Source organism: Platalea leucorodia, assembly GCF_965183815.1.
Source record: "Platalea leucorodia genome assembly, chromosome: 4".
Lineage (NCBI taxonomy): Eukaryota > Metazoa > Chordata > Aves > Pelecaniformes > Threskiornithidae > Platalea > Platalea leucorodia.
In genome coordinates, this window is record NC_138826.1 from 4,476,118 (window position 1) to 4,497,041 (window position 20,924).

General features: G+C 48.5%; 2 protein-coding genes across 12 annotated transcripts in view; one reads left to right on the top strand and one right to left on the bottom strand.

The window, feature by feature from the left end:
• Window positions 1-10,467, top strand: part of CTBP2 (C-terminal binding protein 2) — a 145,157-nt gene extending 134,690 nt beyond the window's left edge. For 7 of the 8 annotated variants that reach the window (XM_082310808.1, XM_082310809.1, XM_082310810.1 and 4 more), the window contains exons 5-10: window positions 1,386-1,592; window positions 3,325-3,539; window positions 4,014-4,144; window positions 4,889-5,016; window positions 5,798-5,915; window positions 8,961-10,456. In XM_082310808.1, coding sequence (XP_082166934.1) covers window positions 1,386-1,592; window positions 3,325-3,539; window positions 4,014-4,144; window positions 4,889-5,016; window positions 5,798-5,915; window positions 8,961-9,141 — 980 coding nt within the window. In that variant the 3' untranslated portion in view covers window positions 9,142-10,456. Of the gene's footprint in view, window positions 1-1,385; window positions 1,593-3,324; window positions 3,540-4,013; window positions 4,145-4,888; window positions 5,017-5,797; window positions 5,916-8,960 lie in introns of all 8 variants that reach the window. The other variant, XM_082310814.1, reaches the window with a different exon arrangement.
• Window positions 10,468-14,592: 4,125 nt separating this feature from the next.
• The window catches only part of ZRANB1 (zinc finger RANBP2-type containing 1), a 44,827-nt gene continuing 38,495 nt past the window's right edge, over window positions 14,593-20,924 (bottom strand). For 3 of the 4 annotated variants that reach the window (XM_082310801.1, XM_082310803.1, XM_082310802.1), the window contains exons 10-11: window positions 16,501-16,730; window positions 14,596-15,510 (exon numbers count right to left, since the gene is read on the bottom strand). In XM_082310801.1, the coding sequence (XP_082166927.1) occupies window positions 15,292-15,510; window positions 16,501-16,730 (449 nt within the window). In that variant the 3' untranslated portion in view covers window positions 14,596-15,291. Of the gene's footprint in view, window positions 15,511-16,500; window positions 16,731-20,924 lie in introns of all 4 variants that reach the window. The other variant, XM_082310804.1, reaches the window with a different exon arrangement.

The following is a 20,924-nucleotide window of genomic DNA, read 5'->3' on the forward strand; positions in this document are numbered from 1 at the left end:
CCCGAGGTAAATCAGAAGTTCCCTTTGGGGGATGTCAAATGAGACAGCATCAGCTTTAGGAGCTTGCAGGGAGCAGAGCATCGTGTCCCTGTCGCCTGAAAGGGAGAGGAGGTGGACAGTGTTTTCAGGGGCTGGTTGCCAGTGGGTTTTTTCTCCCTGTAGGGTCGGTCAGTTGTCTCCTGGTTTCTGCAGGTCTTCCAAACAGCTACAGGGTGGAAAACAGTTTTAAAAACAGAAACACAGGTTCCTGGGAGCAGGGAGATTGGCAGGGGGATGGGAAACAGATTTTTCAATTTTGAATCAGTGCCCCTCGCAGTGGAAGGGGATTTTCTGAATATCTTACTCTGTCTTTATCTCCTGTTTTTCCATGGGTTCTACTCAAAGACCCCAGTCCACTCTTTTAAAGCATTTAAATACACATCCATCTTTAAACGTGTGTTTAAATCGCATTGAATCCAGTGGGATATAAGCATGTGCTTAACTGCTCTGCTGAATAGACGTGAAATGAAGCACACTCTCACTGAGCCAGAGCCTGGACGGGGTGATGACTGGGGAGGCATTTTCCAGGCACTTAATACTCACCGCTCCGAGCAGGGACGCAGCGGTTTAAAATGAACCTTTTGTGGCAAAGGGACAAAAAGTCTGTTACCGAGACCCATGCCGGCTCAGGCAGGGGTGTGCAGCAGCGGTGGTACAGGGGTACAAGAGCTGCTCCAGCGCAGCCGTGCCTCCTTCCCATCCCAAATTTCGGGAAAGCCTCCGAATGTTGTGGCAGGAGTGATTGGTTCCCCTTGCAGCAGTGTGGGGGACGTTGGTGGCGGGTGGAAGCTTACCAAGGCGTGTTTTGAGTCGACTGTTTTGGCACTTGGTGGTGGAAGGAGAAGCTGGCCCTGCCACGCTGACCTGGCGCACCATCCTGCTCGAGTGCACCCAATTATTGGTCCCTAAATAATTTAATGGTTGAACAGCCTTATTGGGGAAAAGGAGTGACTTCTGCCAGCACGATGTAAGAAAGGTAGATTAAACAAGAATAAGCCTTTCTATTGCAAAACAAACTTTTGCTCCTGGAGTTACTCCTGCATAGCTATCGCACTTGAAATCTGCACTTATCCTTACTCCAGAGAGATGCCGAGGTGTAGGGACCCCTGAGCAATTACCGCTCACGGTAATGAGACTTTTGCAGAGATCTCAGGCTGCTGTGCGTACACCGTGCACGTCCTGGGAAAACATTACTCGAAATGCTTAAAAAATGATGGGCTGGGTGGGAGATGTGAGGGTGAAGGGCCAGGAGCCCCTCTGCTTTGCTTGGGTGGGAAGCGGTGGGGCGGGCGGCCGGGGCTGCCCCCCCTGAGCCACGGTTGTGCTTTGTGCTGTTGCCTCTGCAGGGATCGCCGTCTGCAACATCCCCTCGGCCGCCGTGGAGGAGACGGCCGACTCCACCGTCTGCCACGTCCTCAACCTCTACCGGCGAAACACGTGGCTCTACCAGGCGCTGCGGGAAGGCACGCGGGTGCAGAGCGTGGAGCAGATCCGGGAGGTGGCCTCCGGCGCTGCCCGCATCAGGGGGGAGACGCTCGGCCTCATCGGCTTCGGTACGTTGGCAAAGGGCAGCAGGCAGCCTGCGAATGGCGCGTGGAGTGCTGCCAGCCCCACGTTGAGCCTTCGAGGAAGCCTCAGTGCCACTTCACTGCCCTAGGAAGGACCTAAAATGAGTGTTCTCAAACCCAGAACAGTGGATCGGTGTGAATCTTACACTGCTTTTTCAGGGAAGGAGCTGTACTTTGTGAGCCTTGGCTGTGAGCCCTTGGAGGAGTGCTGGTGAAACCTGGCAGTGCCCCAGGAGGGACCGCACCTGGTAGTGCTGCCGTCCTCTCCGGAAAAACCCCGTCCCTGAGCCACAGCTACACCAGCCCGAGTGTTCCTGAGCCATTCTGCCCTGCACGGTGGCAGGGCTGTGTAAAACGAAGTCTGTCTTCAGTTCACCCGTAGCTAGAGAGAGTTTCGGCATCAGAGGGAGCGTCAGCACCTCTGCTGACAGCCCTCTTGGATATCCCTTTTGGGAGCAAAGTCCAGCCATCGCAAGATGGTTCAGGAGGTGCGTTCAGGCAGCAGAAGCACTTGGTGGCCGGACAAACGCAAAGCGGCAGAGATGCGAGCAGAGATTTGGCGAGGTGCCGGGTTCGGGAGCAGTTCTGGCTGCTGGAGGGTGGCTGCTGGTGAGGGAGACCACAAACGGCGCAGCACTATTTCCACTCGCTTTCTGTGCAGCAGCCGTTTTCCCCACTTGCCTCGCGCCGCTGTCTTGCAAAGCCCTCGGCTAATTCGTGCAAAAAAACTAGCGTATACGCATGTTTAAATGGGGAAACTGAGGCAAGGCGGGTGGGTGAGGTTAGAGCAGGAGATGCGGGTTAGCCCAGGTCTGTCTGGCAGGGCCAGGGTGAGGGCTGCAGCGCGTGCCCAGCTGTGTGTGCGCAGCTGGACGTCCCTGCAGGCACCCAGCTGATGTCTCCCGGTCAGCCATGCATCTCTGGTGCACGGGGACGGCGTCGGGTGTGTGCATGCACAGGGGAACGTTGCTGTGCACCGCTAACCAGGCGCGTGCTGGGCTGCCGCGCTGCTGCTAGCTGGAAAAATTAACAGAAAAATAAAGAATTGAGGCATGGCACGCGGAGCCTGCACAGCCCGTGGCGGGGACAGGCAGGGGGGGCTCCAGCAACGCCGCAGACATCCTCCCCCAGCACAGTGGCTGTAGCAATCCTTTGCTTCCAAGCCACGACAGTTGTCTTCGTCATGCCCAATTAACCGGCCGTGCAGCGAGAGGCTGAAAAACCTATCACAAACAAGTTGCCTAAAAAAGGCGGTGCTTTCTTTCTTTCCTTTTTTGGCTTTTCTTGGTAGACACAGCGCCGCAGAGGATTGTTTCTCTGCGATGTCCAGAGCTGGACGTCGGTGGGGCTGACCCACACGTTGGGCCTTCCCTGCCAGACCTGCCTGCCGTGGGTGGTGCCACGTGTTCGAACGGCCGTGAGCCGGCAGGTGCCTATGGCCTCACTCTTCATTTTGTTCATTTTTTAAAGAAAATTTAACGCAAGCATCTCACCTTTGCTAGAGCCAAACACAGCCCTCCCTGTGCAAGGTGGCCTGGGTTTGCCCTCCAGCCCGCAGCCCCTCAGCGGCTGCCTGGGGAGCCCAGGAGGTCCCAGGGGACCCCCACGGCCGTCCCCAGGCCAGGCTGGGGGCGTCAGGCCACGGGGCAGCTCAGCCGCCTGGAGTGAGGGCAGTGGGAATGAGTTACATTAACCCCTCTCTTTCCTTCATGCACAGGTCGCACTGCGCAGGCGGTTGCGGTCCGAGCCAAGGCGTTCGGCTTCAACGTGATATTTTATGACCCGTACCTGCAGGACGGGATAGAGAGGTCCCTGGGAGTCCAGCGGGTCTACACGCTCCAGGACCTGCTCTACCAGAGCGACTGTGTCTCGTTGCACTGTAACCTTAACGAACATAACCACCACCTCATCAACGACTTCACGATTAAACAGGTAATTCGCCTCGCGCACACGACCGAGGAGAGCGCTCTGCTCTTCAGTGGGCAAACCCCAAGCGTCAGTGCTGGCCGTGAGTCCGTCTGCGGTCATGGCCACAGCAAGCCAGTGCCTTAGTGCCTACGGGCTGCTTCTGACATAGCTGCTTGCACCCAACAGCCCATCTGTCTCCCCGTGGTGTTTACCAGGGAGTAGCATGCTATCAGGTGAGCAAGCCCGACACCCATGGTGTGGAAGTGATGGTGGGAGCGGGTTTTGTTTGCCAGTACCAGCCAGAGCTGGGCTTTCCATAGAAAACCCACATGCACCGGGACGGGGCTCGCTCTGGGGCAGGAGCACAGCCGCTCAGCACGAAAAGCGGGGTGCAGTCCCGGCCAGGGGCACCCCAGGGCGCCTGCTGCTGCATCGGGGCAGGGGTGGGACCGGGTCGCTGCACCGAGCTCACTCCCATCTCTCCCCGGCCGCCGGCAGATGAGGCAGGGAGCGTTCCTGGTGAACACGGCGCGTGGGGGGCTGGTGGACGAGAAGGCCTTAACTCAAGCCCTGAAGGAGGGACGGATACGAGGGGCGGCGCTTGACGTGCACGAGTCCGAACCGTTTAGGTAAAGCTCTGGCTTCTCCTTGGGTTGCCGTCTGTACTGGCGTGGCCAGGGGTACACCACCGCCGCATGCCCTGTCACACAGTCCTGCTGGTTTAAGGCCTCGGGGGTGGGCTAGCACCAGGGTTACCGGTGTTTGAAGGGACGCTGGGCGCTTAGAACAAGCGATCAGCCTGTGTTTTTAAAAAAGTGCTCTCTAGTGCATGAGAACAAATGTACTGCGTTGAGGGTTGGGCATTTTTGCCCGCAGCCTGCTGCTGCTAGCTGGGAAGGGGTTGGTTGTAAGCAGGAGCGGAGCTCCTCTCGCCGCAGATTGGGGATGGGGGTGGTACTAGTGGGTTGCCTGTGTTTTCAGAAAGGATTTTTAAAAAAAGGAAGTGTGCTCCTACAAAGGGGGAACCCCCGTGTCCACCCGCTCCCACCTTGTGCTGGGTGACCTGCAACCTGTCCCCGCACCTCCAGGCTGCTGCAGAGACACCCCCAGGCCTGTATTCCTCTGGGAACACCAGGAACAACCACCCAGGGGGCTGGGTTTTCAGCCCCGTTGGCTCTTTGTTTTGGGGCATTCCATGGCCATTCCGGGCTGGCAGGTTGCTGTTGGGCTCCTTCCAGCCCAGGTGCCACAGGCACTGGGGACTGAGGCTTGCGTACGCAGAGGGCAGGCCACAAGCCTTTTGCTATTCATAACATATTTTATTCTCTTTTTAAACATTGATTAATCTTTCTTTTTTTCCTCCCTGCTCCCAGTTTTGCTCAAGGCCCATTGAAAGATGCTCCTAATTTAATCTGTACTCCGCACACCGCTTGGTACAGCGAGCAGGCGTCACTAGAGATGAGAGAAGCTGCTGCTACTGAAATACGGCGTGCGATCACAGGTACCCAGCCCCGCGGGGAAGCTGGGGTTAGCTCACCTGTGAGCCAGGAGGGGTAGAGACAGGGCTTCACCTTCCCCAGGAGACTGGGAAAGGGGTCTGACCCTCATTTTCTTCCTATCAAAAGAGCTGAGAAACCAAACTTTACTTGTCTGTCATTCGGGCATGTTTGTGCTTGGGTGAAGGTTTTTTGTGGGTTTTGGTTTCTTTGGGTTTTTTTAAATCAATGGGGCGGGGCGCTTGTGCAGCACGCCAAAGGCTGGTGCCGTGACTGGGAAGAAAAGGACAGTGAAGCCATAATTGCTGCCCCTCTCAGTGGTGCTAACCCAAACGATGGTGCAGACCACAGCTGACTGCATGCCAAAACCAAATCACAAAACCCTGAAAGCACCTCTGAGCAGCTCTTGCTGTAACTGAGCTTGCTCCGAGATGGTGGGCACGCTAATCCAGCAAACGAGTGGTTCTCTTGTCCTAAAAATTGCCCCCCTTGCTAACCTGGATGGCATAGCTTCATGTCCGGCTGGCCTCTGCTTTGAAACCAGCTGGCTCAAGGCAACAGCTTTTGTGAAAGCAGAGAGCTGGGACTCGGGGTCGGAAACTGGTTTCCAACCCTGCACCTCAGGACAGCCAAAACATCCTCCTGAAACAAGGGATACGGGATTTCCGTGACTCCCCCGCCTTTGTACTAACAAGTACAGTGAAATGGAAAAATTGTAGCTTGTTATTAGCAGGCGATAAAGCTAGGACTCGCCTGACGCATACTTACCTTTATTACCAACTCCAGGGCGCATCCCAGAAAGCCTAAGAAACTGCGTGAATAAGGAATTCTTTGTCACAACGGCTCCGTGGTCAGTAATAGATCAGCAAGCAATTCATCCAGAGCTCAATGGTGCCACGTACAGGTAAGCCGGAGAAGAGGCCGTGGCAGCAGCCCGTTCCCCTCCAGAGGTACGGTTTGGGATTCCAGCTGCAAAGTCAGCGCGAAAGCCCAAGCACCGGCTTCTACCTTGGCTCGGCCGGTGCCTGCGGAGTCCCCCTCCTTGGGGACCAGCAGCCACATCGCTGGGATTACTAACGCTGCTTGATTTGATCGCGGGTTTATGAAGCCTCCCGTTGATAAAGCCTTTGTGCTGGTGGGCCAGCCGTCACTTGGGTGGCATCTCGGTAAGCGCCAGGACCCCCAGACCCATAAACAAGCAGGATGTAACTTCTAAACTGAAGAAGCGATTGCAGATTTGCTCTGCACTTCTCCCCATGCGCTGACTGCTTGGGCTGTGAGCCCGGCCCAGCTTGTGGGGTAACACGCCAGGGTGAAAACTCCAAAGATAGGTCCGTAGCCAGGTGGCCTAATTTCCACCTAAATCCCTGAGATTAAGGTTCCTTATTGCTCCACTTTGGACGGCTCAAAGCGCACTGATGGAGACATTAGGCAGGAGGACTCAGCTGGAGCACGAGCAGCCTTCAGCGTCTCACCATTGCCAAAAATACTCTGATACAAAAAAAAAACCAACCCGTGGGGCGCATCAGGTCGTGCGAGAGGGCAGGGGCAGGCAGCAGCGCGTCCGGCAGCACAGCCCTCGAGAGGGCGAGGCCCCGGGTGACGCGCGTGCCACGGCCCCGCACGCTCCCAGCCGCCTGCAGGTCGCAGGCAGCCATCGCTCGCTTTGACTGGCAGAGCCTGTGGGCTGAGGCGTCCAGACCTGGGGAAAGCATCCCCCTTGGTCCCGCTCCCTGCGCGAGCAGTGCCGTTACCCAGGGGACAAGCCTCGGCTTCCCGGCTTAACCTCCGCCGCTGCAGGGTGCTCCAGCCTTGCTGAGCCCCTCGGGAGCCGCGGCCCCGTAAGCTGGCAGCTGGGGTCCGCTCGGCGCCTTGGCGGGCAGGCAGAACCCCCCTCCTCCCCGCGATGGCGGCACCGCTTGCGGCCGGGTCCCTCAGGCCCCACGCGTCCAACAGATGGAGGGGTTTGGCCTCGTTGCCCCCACATCACGTCCTCCCTGTGGACAGCTCAGGAAATCCTCATTTCTTTTTCCTTCCTCAAACCCAGTGTCATTTCTTGGAGTATGTATCATTCACCTTGCTTTTAGAAAGGAAGACGCACCAGATCCAACCCCATTTTTCAGCTGTGCTCTGGTTACACGAGGAAGACGCAGCTCCCCTTCCCCAGAGGGAAAACTCACCGACCAGGTGTAGGTGCCCAGAGGCATTCGCACGCAGGGATGACAAAGTCAGCGTGCTGGCGCTTGGCCTTTCAGAGAGCGTTCAGAACGATGCCTTAACCAGTTCAAGGAATTAGCCTTTTTAAAAGAGAAAGGTTGTCTCATGGTTCAACAACCAGTTAGAAGGTACAGAGCAAGTCGCAGCCCCGGTATCGTGGTGGCCGCTGACCCAAGAGCTGTGGCCAACCTGTTCCTCACCGTGGGCGTGTGGGAGTGTTTAGAGCTGATACAGATTTACCCAGCCAAGGCCAGGCTGGAGCTCTGTAGGAAGAGCTGCACAAAAAAGACCTGACAGTAGAAAGGAAGAGGGAAAGAAACAGAAGAGCGGAGAGAAACCAGCGTCCCGAAGGCAAAGCGGTGTTACAGGCGCAGGGGTGACGGCCAGCACCCTTCCCTGCTGGTCGCACGCTGTATGGGGGTACAGAAAACACAACCCGAGGCGGGGCGGGAAGGGAGCGGATGGGCTCCCGCGAGCGCTGCGCGGTAACTGCTGTTCGTCGCAGTGGCCGCTGCTGTCCTGTGTCCAGTGAATGAGCTGCAAAACAAGCCAGAGTCCCTCTTGGAGAGGAGTACTCACTCCTCTGCACTTTACCTTTCTCTTGTACTAGCTTCCAGTCTGACGTGGCTCCTTTTGTCAAGGACATTTGGTTTATGTTAAAGGAAATTAATTTGTGCCCATCTCTTAACGGGATGCCTCAATGTACAGGCATCTTGGAAAAGCACTCCAAGCAAGTGATTTCTGTTCCAACAGCTTTTAAAAACACCTGAGGAGTCAGGCGTTGCTGATAAGAAACTTCAGTTTTAGGCATAAAGGTTTCAGGTAATTCAAATCTCCCACCGCGGGGGGGGGTACGCTCAGCTTTCCCCGCCGCAGGATCAGGGCCTGCAACCAGCCCGCGGATAAGGAAAGTGCCCTTCTCCTGCCGAGAAGAGTCCGTGTAGCTGGCTGCTGCTCATTCCTACCTTTGTTCTGTTTTTCCCTCAGCTGATGATTGGCAAAATTATTTGTCCTCTCATGCAGTGAAGCACCAGGAAGTTGTTAGTATAGGTCATGGTATCACAGCTCTAGTATGTCCTTTCAGTATTAAAGAAGTGTGGAGTTCAGACAAACTGCAAGAAAGGTTTAGAACAAGCTGACGCTATCATCATCTTCCTCATCTCTCCTCTGTCACTGGAGGGTTTGGGGTTTGACATGTATGAGAAAGTACTCTACAGAAACAAAACCCTTTCAAAGCAGAAACTGTCCTGGCTCATCAAGTAGTGCCAGCACGCAAATACTCCGTTAGGCACAGCTTGCTCAAGGGTTAAAACCAAACCCAACCCCTTATGTACACAAGTTTTGGTTGCAAATCTCTGCTTTGAACTTGGGCGTGAAGCCTACACCAGTGCTCGTTTCAGGTAATTCTGACCGTAACACGGAGCCTCACGAGGCGACGGTGTCGGCGTTTACGGCCACCACCGCTGGTGCTCCTGCACGAGTGGGAAGCCGAAGCCGCCAGCAGGGAAGGAAGGGAGGAGGTGTCGTGGATGTTAAATGACAGATAGCAATTTTGACCCACATTGCGCTATCCTTCGTAACTTAAAAGAAAACCCAAAGTGGGCTCTAGTAGAGAAGTGGAATCTCTTTGCTGCTCGGTTTCCCCGTAGCCCCGCCATGGGGGCTGGCGATTCGCGCTGGCAGTGGCGAGCTCTGCCGTGACAACCCTGCCTCTCTCTGTCCCCTCTCCCAGGTATCCACCTGGGATGGTCAGCGTCGCACCGGGAGGGATACCGGCAGCTATGGAGGGCATCATTCCCGGAGGCATCCCTGTTACTCACAACCTTCCCACAGTGGCACATCCTTCCCAAGCTCCATCTCCCAACCAGCCCACAAAACACGGGGACAACAGGGAACATCCCAACGAGCAATAGCAGATAATTTAAAAAAAAAAAAAAAAAAAATCATTCAATAAACTTGGGACCAAGAGACATTGGAAAAGAAGTTATACATGAACTAAAAAAAGAATTTGATACGAAATTTGTAACGTTGATTTTGGACAGACGCATCATTGATGTTCCAGTGTTAACGACAAAGCGATAGCAGTCAAGACTGGGGAGAAGCCCTGAAGAAGTCACCTGCTTACTGAAGCGCTGAAAACTAGGATGTGATACATTAATGATCAACTTCTGTTATTGTGTGTTAAGTTTCCTTCATCTGTGCATCAATCACATGAATAAAAATAGATTTTTTTTTCCCTCAGTTCCTTGGGAAGAACAGGGCTTCCGCACCTGTTTTCAAACCACTGCATTGAGCAATCCTTACAGAGTTAACTTAGAAATGTAAGAGGAAACCATTATGTGGCTTCAGCCCTTTCCTTACTCTTGTATCTGGTTACCTCTTCTAACGGGAGGCATCAGTACTGGCTTAGAAGTGGAAGAAAAAAAAGAAAAAAATAATAATAATAATCCTTTTTGCAGTCTCACAGGGCCAGTGCCGCGTAACCGAGGTTCTCCTGCCAGGTTTAAGTTCCAGCCGGGATCCCTGGGACCGGGAGGGCAGAAAGGGCTCCCGGCCACGGCCGCTGCCCTCCCCGGCTGACGAAAACCAAACCGCCAGGCTCTTCTCTGCCCAATACACTGAATAAAGTAGCTGTGCATTCACCTACGCCCGGCAATGATGCAAGAAAAACAAAAAAAAAAAAAAAGGAAAAAAAAAGAAAAAAAAAAAAAAGAAGAAAGTATTAAGTTTCACACACTATTTGTACTCAAATATATTTTCTCAGTTTTAAATCTGCAGCTATTTTATCAAGTGGAAAAAGTCTTGAGCTGGAAAGGGTTCAAGAATAATGTTGCATTTCCTTATGTCTCAGGAAACACTTTTTATGGTAACTTGTCAGACTGTCTATGAACAAAACCCACTTTTTTAGACATTGATAAAAGTCTTCTTTTCTTCACGTGATATTTTATACAAGAACACTTCAAAATGTGTTATTAGATGTGACTGATTTTAACAAATCCTATTAGATTTGTATCAGCTAGTTACATGTTATATTCATAGTCTTTTGTGAATCATCGCCTTTTTGTTTTTAAAAAGATGGCCTATTTTGAGCCTTTGTATGGGTACATTCCTGTTTCTGTGACAAAAAAGAAAAACCTTAAGCTGTCCCAAACAGAAAAAAAGAAAAAAAAAACCAATGGCTATCAGAAGTATGTTTTGTTTTAGTGTGTTACCGTTACTGTATTTGTTTATTGTAAAGGTGGACATTTAGCGTTCAGTGCAGTTTTCAATAAAAAGTGATAAAATTTCTATAATTTCTGAAAGGTAAGAGCTCTGGCTGCAGTCTGACTGATGCTTTAAGTTGAAGGCAAGGCACAGAAACGCAGCTCCGACCACTCTGTGCCCTCCTGCGACGCCGAGCACCCTTTCGCAGCGGAGCGTGGGTAAGTTTTCCTCGAGTCCGACACAGAACCTCCGGCGCCGGAGCAGCAGCCGGGGCCGCTCGCGGGCTCGTACGGAGAGCGGCGGCCGAGGACGGGCCCTGGCCTCCCTGCAGCAGGCCTGGAGACGCGCAGGGGAAGCTCGGTGCAAGCTTGCTGCGTCCAGGTCAGTTTTAAAATCGCGCTGCTGGGGACACGGTTGCTGGAGTTTGTTTCCTATCCAGATTTCCAGGTGGTGCTATCCACAAGCTGTAAACTTACTCACAATTTGTGAATATTTCACATCAAGTGCGACATTATACGCAGCCTAGGTGGAAGAAGATCACCGTGGCTTCCATTAAGCTACACCTCAACATTTTTTGTACGTAAGAAAAGGAAGCGTTAACAAACCACTAGGGAACAAAGCCGAAAACGCGCCCGAGAGGCGCCAGCAGCTGCAAGCCTCGCGAGGCAGAAGGCCGCTCTTTCCTTGCCACCCAGCGCAGACGGCGTCGGACGCGGCCGAGAGCCCGGTCTGGAAAGGGACCACAAAAAAGCTGAAACCAAAAAGTGTCTAGGTTACAAAACTCTGTATTTTGTTGGCTTTAAATTAAACCGAAAACTAGTTACCAGCTTCAGACACATTTAAAAAAAAAAAAAAAAAAAAAAGAGGTCAGCTTTCCTTGATGAGTGACCACTGTGCCAGTGACCAACACAGCACACCAGCGATATCCACGGACACCACGAGAAGCCAGGAGGATAAAACGGGTTACTTACAGAGAAGGTGTTTGGGAAACACTGAAATGACGGTAAAAACCAAGAGGAAAACGTTGTTAAGGTTTAGAGTTGTTTTAAAAATAACCTAGCTCTGGTACTTTCATTTGGTTTTAAGAAAGCGGTTGCATCCCAGCTGGGTGCAAGCGCTTCCCCGTGTCGCAGGATCTCGCGCGCCCGCTGCCAGTGGCGAGGGGCTTCGCTCAGACCCCCCCCGAACGGCAACTGCTCTGCGTTATCATCCAACACCCAACCAAAACCACGGGCGGGTGCAAACGTCGGCAGACGGCTCCTACCGAAGTGCTACAAGCGCGACGAGCAGAAATTAAGAGAGCGCAAGGGTTACAAGCTTAAGGACACATTTAGTAACAGACTGCGGTTTTAGGAGTCCCCTCCGCCGTTGGGTCTCAAGCGCCCGCAGCGCAAACACCAGCAAAACGCACACGGAGAAGATCCATGGAAGCGGAAAGGGAAGAGGATCCTGGCAATCGAGACACGCCGACACGCCGGGAAGCGGCAGCTCTCCGACGGAAAATGAGCGGGCAAAGGAACGGGAGGTAAAGAGCTGCTGGGGAAGGTTTGTGCCGTCCCTTTGCCGACGGCCGTACTGCTCTTGTGGCACTCGAGGAAGGCTGGCAGGGAGGCTCTCCGTTGATGATGGGTGTCAAAGTAGCTTGAAAAAAGCAGCTTGAAGGTGACAGACACACACAAAAACACCCTAAAAAAAGGGGTTAAGGGAAGTACTGAACAAAAGGGGAAAGAAGGAAAAGCGGCAATTAAATACAGGTCTGTAAATGCACACAAACCGATTTTGTTAATGGAGTAAACACAATCTAGTAATATTTGCCGTAAGCCATGCAGCAGAACTTTGGAAGAATCCAGAATTACTAAATTTTAATATATTAAAAACAAAAGAAATACAGGGATTTTCACCGAGGAATTCATAAATAAAACCAGAAAAAAACCGACCAGATGTAAAGGAGGTAGCAATGAAAAGCCAAGTTCTGTGCTAGGAAAGCGTGTGCTACTGCGAGCAATAATATGAGAAAAGTAACACTGAGAAACCCGATTTTATATATATATATATATATATATATACTTGGCTAAAGGAGCAGAACTTGCTGACAAGCTGCAAGGTAGCATTTGCAAATTAATCTCAGTATTTGTAAACTTTCAAGTCTGTAATTCAAGGAGAGAACCCATGAACATACACTGACTACTGTGCTAGCACGAAGCAGGGGTTTGCATCTCTTTAATCTACAGGTACATGAGGTTTGGATTACTTTGATTTTGAAAAAAAGATACTTCACCAGTTCCGAAATGACCTGGGAAGCGCGTTAACCTGAACATACCATCGTACAGCACATCAGAACAAAACAATGATGATAGGAAAGCCAAGAGCTCCGAAGTACCAGGACTGTCCCCTCATACCAGAGCTAGATAAATATCGGAGAGCACGGTGCATGCTTCTGAAAAACGGCTGAACTGACTGCAGGGTGAGCTTCCACTGGCTACGGTCGAGGGCTGGTCGGGGCCGGGGGTCCTCGGGCCACAAGGCCGGCTGCCCCCGCGCAGCAACGGGAGCTCGGGAAAGGCGTGCTCATCCCGTTTGGCTCAAGGCAGACTTTCACATTGGTTTTTCTCCCCATGTTACGAGGAAGCTTTACTTCCTTCAACGGAACAGTACTGCAGAAAGCAAAGTGGGGGATGTTACAATTCTGCACGGCATTTTGCACACCCCTTGGAGTAGCCTACCAAAGGTAGGAGCTTATCCTTTCGTCCATTCAAATCACGGTCTGCACAGGGAAGCTACTCCTGGGTAAGCCAGGATCTGAATTTACAGCGATCTGGTTCCTGAACGAGAACTTCTAAAGCTGGCATACTTAGTCCTGAACTAGAAGGGTACTGGGTTGCACCACGACAGACGAACGATGCCACCGAGCCCACGGTGCAGCCAGCTCAGACCACGGAAATTCTCATCCCAGCTTACTCTGCATTCAGTTCCCCTGACAGAAAAGCTTTAAGTCCTCAGCTAGACAAGGTATAAAAGGATTTCACGGCAAGGTAAGAAAAAGGACAAAAAAAAAAATACCAATTTAGAAAGCAAACTTGAAACAGGACCGTATGCTTGTGACAAACCTCTTCAGTATCTGCGGTTCGCCTGCTTAGTTCAGGGACTCGTACGTACAGTGCAGAGAAGCATGCATTCTTTTACCTGAAAGTTTGCGCATGCACCGATCAGAGGAGATGTAATGGCCAAAAAAAGGTGAAGCCATTTCATAATAAACCTCAATAGAATCTGTGATGGGGAAAAAAAATCGCTAAGTTAATACAGTACTTCATTATTTCTATACTTCTGGTGTCGACACCAAGTTTATGGAGGAGCTGTGCACATTTCAACACCATCTAAGCAGCATTTGGAACAAAAAGCAGCAAGTTCCTCAGGGTTTCCATAGCTCTGAACTACGTAAAAATATGTGCTATGGGGCTTCTTTCCAAATTCTAATGAAAACAATTTCATCTACTGCAAAATTCCTTATTCAACCACCACACCATCCAAAGTGCTTTTCAAGACAACCTGAATTGCACTGTATATGTAAAAACTGGCATTAACCTTTAGTGTTTAAGTGAGATTTTTAGATAAACTTTATCCATTACAGGTTACATGGCTAAAGTTATCAAATATAATAAAATTTCTACTGGAGAATATACTCTGAACTTACAATCTTAGGAACTTACATAAGTTTAAGTATGGCCACATCAATCAACATGCAAGAAATTCCCAGGTTTACATACTGAGAAATATATAACACGGTGCTTTTAAAAACAACTTTAGCATAGATTCTTCTTTTTAATTAGAACTGCCGAGTGTATTCTCACTAGATTGAATGACCGAGGAGTAACCCTTTAAAAAGGTGTTTTTTCATTTGCAGCAATGTTTAAGTTGATGAAAGAAGAAATGATAAAATGATACATAGTTTGTATCACAGCAAGACGGAGTTTTGACAATATGAAATTCTCGATCATGTCTGACTTTGCAAATTTCACACAATTTTGTTTAGTGTATGCTCACTGGAATAAAATCCCTATCTTTTAGGTCACTTGTCTGAATAAATATTCTTACATATACTGAAAGGAATCTATTAACTATTAAAGGAAAAAAAAAAAAAAAAGAAAAAACCCAAAAGACTTTTTTAGGAAACAAATCATTTCACTCAATGAAAAATTTAGCTTCTCTTCCAGTTTGTTCCGTAGAGTTTAGATTTTATTATATGGGCACAGCAGTAACTAAAGTATTAGTAAAATAATGAATGTATTTTTGCTTATGACTTGCTGTGGATGTTTTGTGCAAACAAAAAAAACCTCACAGTCTGACCTGGGCACTAGTGAGATTTCACAGAAAAGGGCCTTTCATGGAAATGTGCCAGAGTATCTAGAAGGTGACGTAGAATACCAAGTTCTACTGTAAAAGAGCCTCGGAGGGAAGAGAGATCCATCTAACATGTGCTTTCATAAGTGCCCTTATTTGAAAAATTTCTTTGCAATAATTAAGATGCTGGTATACTTTTCCTATTACACAACCTCTTACACAACCACATGCGGTACATTTATAGACAGATTTACAATCAGAAAGAAAAATGTTTTTTTCTGTCTTGATAATAAAATTAGCTGTTTTTTGTTTCTTTGTTTTTATACAAACTGCAGTCCAGCCCATTTCGCTCTCTCCACGCAGCAGATGAGCTTCTAGGCTCTCTCCATGCTGGTTAGAAAAATCCTTTAACAGCACTTTTCCCCTAGAACTGGGTCGTTCCGCAACGAACTGCTAGAGCACAACGCTAACTCCGGGTCAGACACTCTGCGCTGGTAATCTTCTTTACAATTTCTTCATCATCATTCATCGTCATCATCCTCATCTTCCTCGCCGTCGGAAAGGGATGTACAAGGGCGGATCTGTCGGTAGCGATCGAGCCACTTCTCTACCATCTGGGTGACCAGAGGATGATTGCGCCTACGAGAGCTTTTCTGCATCGCAACGAGAACCCCTCCTTCCGTCACGCAGCAGTCCAGCCATTCCCGGAGCAGCTTCTCTTGCTGCTCCTCATTACCTATCTTTGGGGGAGAGAAAACAGATTGAGAATGAGGCTTGAAAGATTACCAGCAACGTTAAGCAAGCCGCCTGCGATGCTCCGAAATGCCCAGGCTCGAGGAGCAACGCAGTTGCTTTTCAAAGCTGACAGAGTTAGCATGCTACCGCGCCGCAGCTGGGGGTCTCCGACAGCCAAACTGATGCACGCTGTGTTTTCAACCAGAATTTGAAGGCTCTGGAAATACTCTCCGGCTAGTCTTTCCTTCTAAATCTTTCAGATGTGCGTTTCCAATATAGCCTTCCTATACTTCCGTTAGTTGTGAGCAACTCATTATTTATGGTAGGCACAATATATAAGGAGGATGTGGCCTACAGAGCCTTCTGGCTTTACAGAGCAGTTTTTAGGAGTCTAGCAGTTCTTGACATGCAACGTTTCCTCTTGTAAGACATAACAAATGTTGTGGCCTGCTGAAAAAATATCCCTCTCTAGACTTAAAGCCCATGCTTTTTCTCCTTTATCTACAGGATATCCACTTTTTGAAATTACTTCAGGTTCCTCCACGTACACACTTTACTGAAGTGGTTCCCCATCTTTATCATAGTTATTAAAGAAGAAACGAGTTGAGTTTCATGAAAAAAAAAAAAAAAAGAGGTAGAGCATGCTGTAACTACTGGCCAGTATTTATGTTGCATCCTTTAAAAAAAAGGCCTATTTCAGTCCCGTGTTAGTGTCAGAATCCTTATTTCTGGGCCCTTCTCAAGGTGCGCTTGTATTCACACACACAGCGAAGTTACGTTCCATTTACAGAGCTATAAACAGGCATCAAACTTGCGGGAAAATATCTTTCAGCATCACCTCAAATGATGGGGAAGGGAGCAGTGTTAATTAACCAGAAGAGCATACTCCCTGTCATTCCTCGAACTACAAAAACGTGCGGGGCTACAGAGGCTGCCGAGGCCACGGCGCAGCAGCGGCTGTGCCAAGGGCCACCCGCTACCCGACCGCTCCTTACCTCTTGGGCGGAAAGGAAGTGAATGTGCAATAATTTCCTCTCGCTGTCCACCAACGGCAGAAAAGTAACAGTAACATCATCGTCAGTGTTCAAGTTAGCACCAGCACCTCGATTGCCATAACCATCGTTCTCCATGGCAACCAGAGCGGAGAAATGGCCCCTCGTGTAGCCCAGAGCAATAGGACTTTTCCAACAAAAACTCTGTTCCCATAACAAAGGCAAATATACACCTACGGCAAATTAAAACGAAGGGTAAGACTCAGAACTAGCGTTCAACAACGAAGAATTTTGATAGGAACCTTTTGCTTTTGGCTAAACGCCGTAACAGCAGCGCTTACGAGCATTTAAAACATAACTTGGTTTGGTCTACGCTAATGTAAGTCACCCTCCTCGGTACAGCTCATTATTATTAGGTTAGCATGAGGTTAGTCAAGCATCTCTGCAACTGTACAAGTTTAGACATAAAAGCCATTACAATTACAACCGGACCGCACTACCATTCCCCTGAAATCTATGATCTATAGTATAGCGATGAACAAAAAACAAGGTTAGAAAAGCAGTCTTGTACGTTTGGTAACTCTTCTTAAAAATAAAAAAAATTATGAAGAAAAAAAAAATCAGATGCTGCATCCCAGAAATAAAAGCTGCAGTCAGATGTCTATTTTTACCAGAACAAAAATTCCACCATCTGCTTACGAAGCTTTTATTAATAAAAGAACTTACTGCACTAAATATTATTCAGTACCTAACTATGTAGCCTATCCCAGAGACAATGGGAATTCTCATAAACATGGTATTAATAGATTAACCCACATCAATTATACATATCTAGTCTCAAAAAAACCCAAACACCCCACCCAAAAGCTGATACTGTTTTGCCCAGATACAACAAATTACGATGTCACAGATTGTAAAAGAAACTGCAGTTTTTCTCCCCACCATTTTTAGCCATAAAGACCGTAATTCGCTTGAGGTGCATGAAGTCTCAAAATAAAACGAGAACTCTTTACTTCTAGGAACATTAATAATTCTTGGTGTGTACTGCTGCAAGACAACTTAAGCAAAAGCATGCCTTACCTTGTGACAGTTTAAAAATAGCCATGCATAAACTTAAGTGCACATGTAGCATAGCAACCTTTCATAGTACAGCTGCTGCCAGTAAGTTAGGAATAGACGCTGCAGCAAAACAAGGCACTTCACTTCTCCAACATCCACGGAGATGGAAAGGCAACGCGAACACGGAAATCTGAGGCAGGGGGTAGGTTTGGAGGTTTTACTGAAGTTTAGAACTCCTCTTTCTTTGCTGCAACAAAAATTAGCGGGGGCTACCGGTAAATATTGGTCCCTTTTCCCGCCCATTCTTGAATTAGCAATCAAGACATACCTAAAAGTCCTTCCACTTCTTTTAGATTAAGATTCACACAAGTTTTTACAACATCTAGATCTGAGGACAAATCGTCTAAGGACAATGAAGTCTCACTGTAATTCAATGCTAAACACAAAAGAGGCAGAACAAGGGTTAAGCGTTAGCCAAAAAATTTCAAGCCTTTACATCTAGGGAAAGAACCAACCATCTGGTCAAAATTCAAAGTTACGCTGAAAATAACATACTAACAGTCAAATGTAATGAAGACAGTCCCTCAATTCCTGGAAATTCCTTCATGCACACACTGAGAAATAACATCATAAACTTTTTTCCAAGCTTTAGTTTGAAGCATCAAAGCAATCAAGCATTGAGGGTTGGAAACTAATTTATTAATATTGTATGCTTCATTTAAATATGACGGTGCTATCTACATACACGTTGGTTAGGTCACCGAGGCCTTTCAGAACTGAAAGCATCAGCACCCTCAGGATGACCGCTTACCCCCTTTCTCCCACAAGTTATGATCATAGGGATATATCAAAAGGTCCCCTCCTTCCACTCACTAACTGCGTCAGCTCCTCAGGGTACTTACTCTAGTGTGGCGGGCTGACCTTGGCTAGCTGCTGGGTACCCACCCAGCCGCTCTCTCACTCCCCCTCCTCAGCAAGACGGGGGAGAAAGCACAATGAAAGCTTGTGGGTCGAGATAAGGACAGGGAGATCACTCACCAGTTACCATCATAGGCAAAACAGATTCGATTTGGGGAAGACTGATTTAATTTACTGCCAATTAATACAGACAGTTAATTCCCTGCTGCCCCAAACTGGTAGATTTTAGCCCCAAGCACTACTCAGTGTTGTCAGGGCTACAGAAATCACTGATAAGCAAAGAGCCTCATCTCTATTAATATCTCACGTCTCATCTAATGACACAGAACTCCTGCATCAGGCACAGCTACATGACCTGTTCAGGAGTGGAACTAATCTGTGTACCTCAACATAATCTCTACGCTGAAATTCAGCAACTTTTTGGAAAATTTTTTCACTGTTGTTTTATCATAGTAAAAATGCCACACTAATAATTTCCCCAAGTCAGAAGGCTGTGTTATACTTTCCATTCCTCCTCAACATTATGTGATGAGCTGCACAAGAAGGGAATTTCAGGCATTACCACGGAGAATATCCAGTGCTCTGAAGTTCTATGAAAGTCAATCCAATATAAACTGAGAAGGTAGTGTGACAGTACTCGTGACGTGCACACAAGCCGCTGAAAGTAAAGAGTATGGGTAACACCTATCCTGGAAGCCATCCACATAGGATTGAGTTTCTCCAACCTGATCTGATGATCATTTCACTCAGTCACCTTTTTTCCTGCTTAGTTTTAAAAGCTGTATATTCATGCCACTAAATACACGCAGTTAGACCAGAAGCATACTCGGGCTCAGTAAATGGATCTTTCACTGTTGAAGCCTTAATATTTAAAGAAGCGTTAACAGTCCATTGCAATCTAGGAAACAAGGAGGCTGTCAGTTATGGGATTCACAGCAGTTACAGCAAGGATGCCAAACTGGAACAAGGAATCCCTGGAGAAAAATATTCTGATCAGGGGGAAGATTTCGGGGGCAGATAGGGAGTTCACAGTACCTTCCAAGGTGCTACGAACTGAACCATGACATTAAGTAACCGTTAAAAAAATTCATTTCTCCATCTCTGTTATAACCCACAATCTTTCTCTCCTCTTTCTCTTTTGGTGATCTTAAACACAGGCAGGGTGCTATACAGCAAGTCAGAGAAGCCCAAGCACTCCTCAGTGTCACCGAAGGGACACGTGCTAAGCCAAGCTCACGCACAAGCCCAGAACAGCAAGTCTCCTACCATTTACAGACTTGTCTTGGCAGCCCATAGCACTCCGAGTCCGACGGCTGTTTGGTTTCAGCTGTGCTGCTAGCATTTAATTAGCACACATTAACCACAAAAATGTGGTTGGACAAGGATAGAAGTACTCCAGGTAATTTGACACAGGACTCCTAAGTTCACCTGTTCAGTGTTGAGTGCTTCTACGGATGGATGTGGCTTGTGGCAAGCAAATCACAAGTCATAAATATTTGTCTGAATAAGTTCCTGGAAACGCGTGTCTAGCAAAAGGTTGTCCCAGACACCTGATTACCTTCTGGTTCACAGAGCAAGAAAACAATTTCAGCAGATTTACACCACGTAACACTTGTCTGCCTCAATGCCCAATCTATAAAATAAAAGCATTTTGCAAACCGCTCAGCCTTTCGGTGAAAAGCAACACAAACCTGAAGTGTCAGATCTGTATCACATGAGTAACTGTTCTTTCCCAGTCTATCCTTTCATCATCTCAAATAAAAGATAACATGTAACTACAAAGAGTACCAAATTTTTATACAAGTATTTCATGTCCTCACATAAAGAGGTTTTGTCACTGCCCCAGACTTACAAGCCAAACACCTTCTCAGATTTTCTGAAGACTCTAAATAGTTATAATAGGTTATACATTTGACGTTAGCTCCGCAGCCTGGAGTTCCTCTATATAAGGTTTGCCACCTCCCAAAGTTAGTGTACTTTTTTAAAAATCACATTAAGAGATGTTTCAGGAGGTCCTCTACTAAGCTATAAATCAAAAGTGATGTACTGGTGAAAACAACTGCAGGGCAGTAGTCAAGCAGATCTACTCCAGGCCAGGAGGACGAGCCACGGGCAGAAGAAACCCCCCGACGCCCCGTAACGCAGCCGCAGTGCCTCATCAGTTCTTTCCACATCAGCTCTGTTTACTGCTGAGCACGTACAGATGCTCCCAATCCCTTCCTATGTTTTAATTCCTGTCGACAGGCAAATATTAGAGTGTTAGCATCTAATGCAGAGGAAAGTTGCCCAAACACGTATTTGGCCTGCAAAATAGAATACACATCTTTACAAATCTACAAACATCCATCCAAGCAAAACTGGACTGAGTCAGCTAAACGTCTTCCTATTTATCTTAAGGATAGCTAGGCTGTTTGCCCAGAAGATTAGGAGGAGAAACAGTCGGAAAGAAC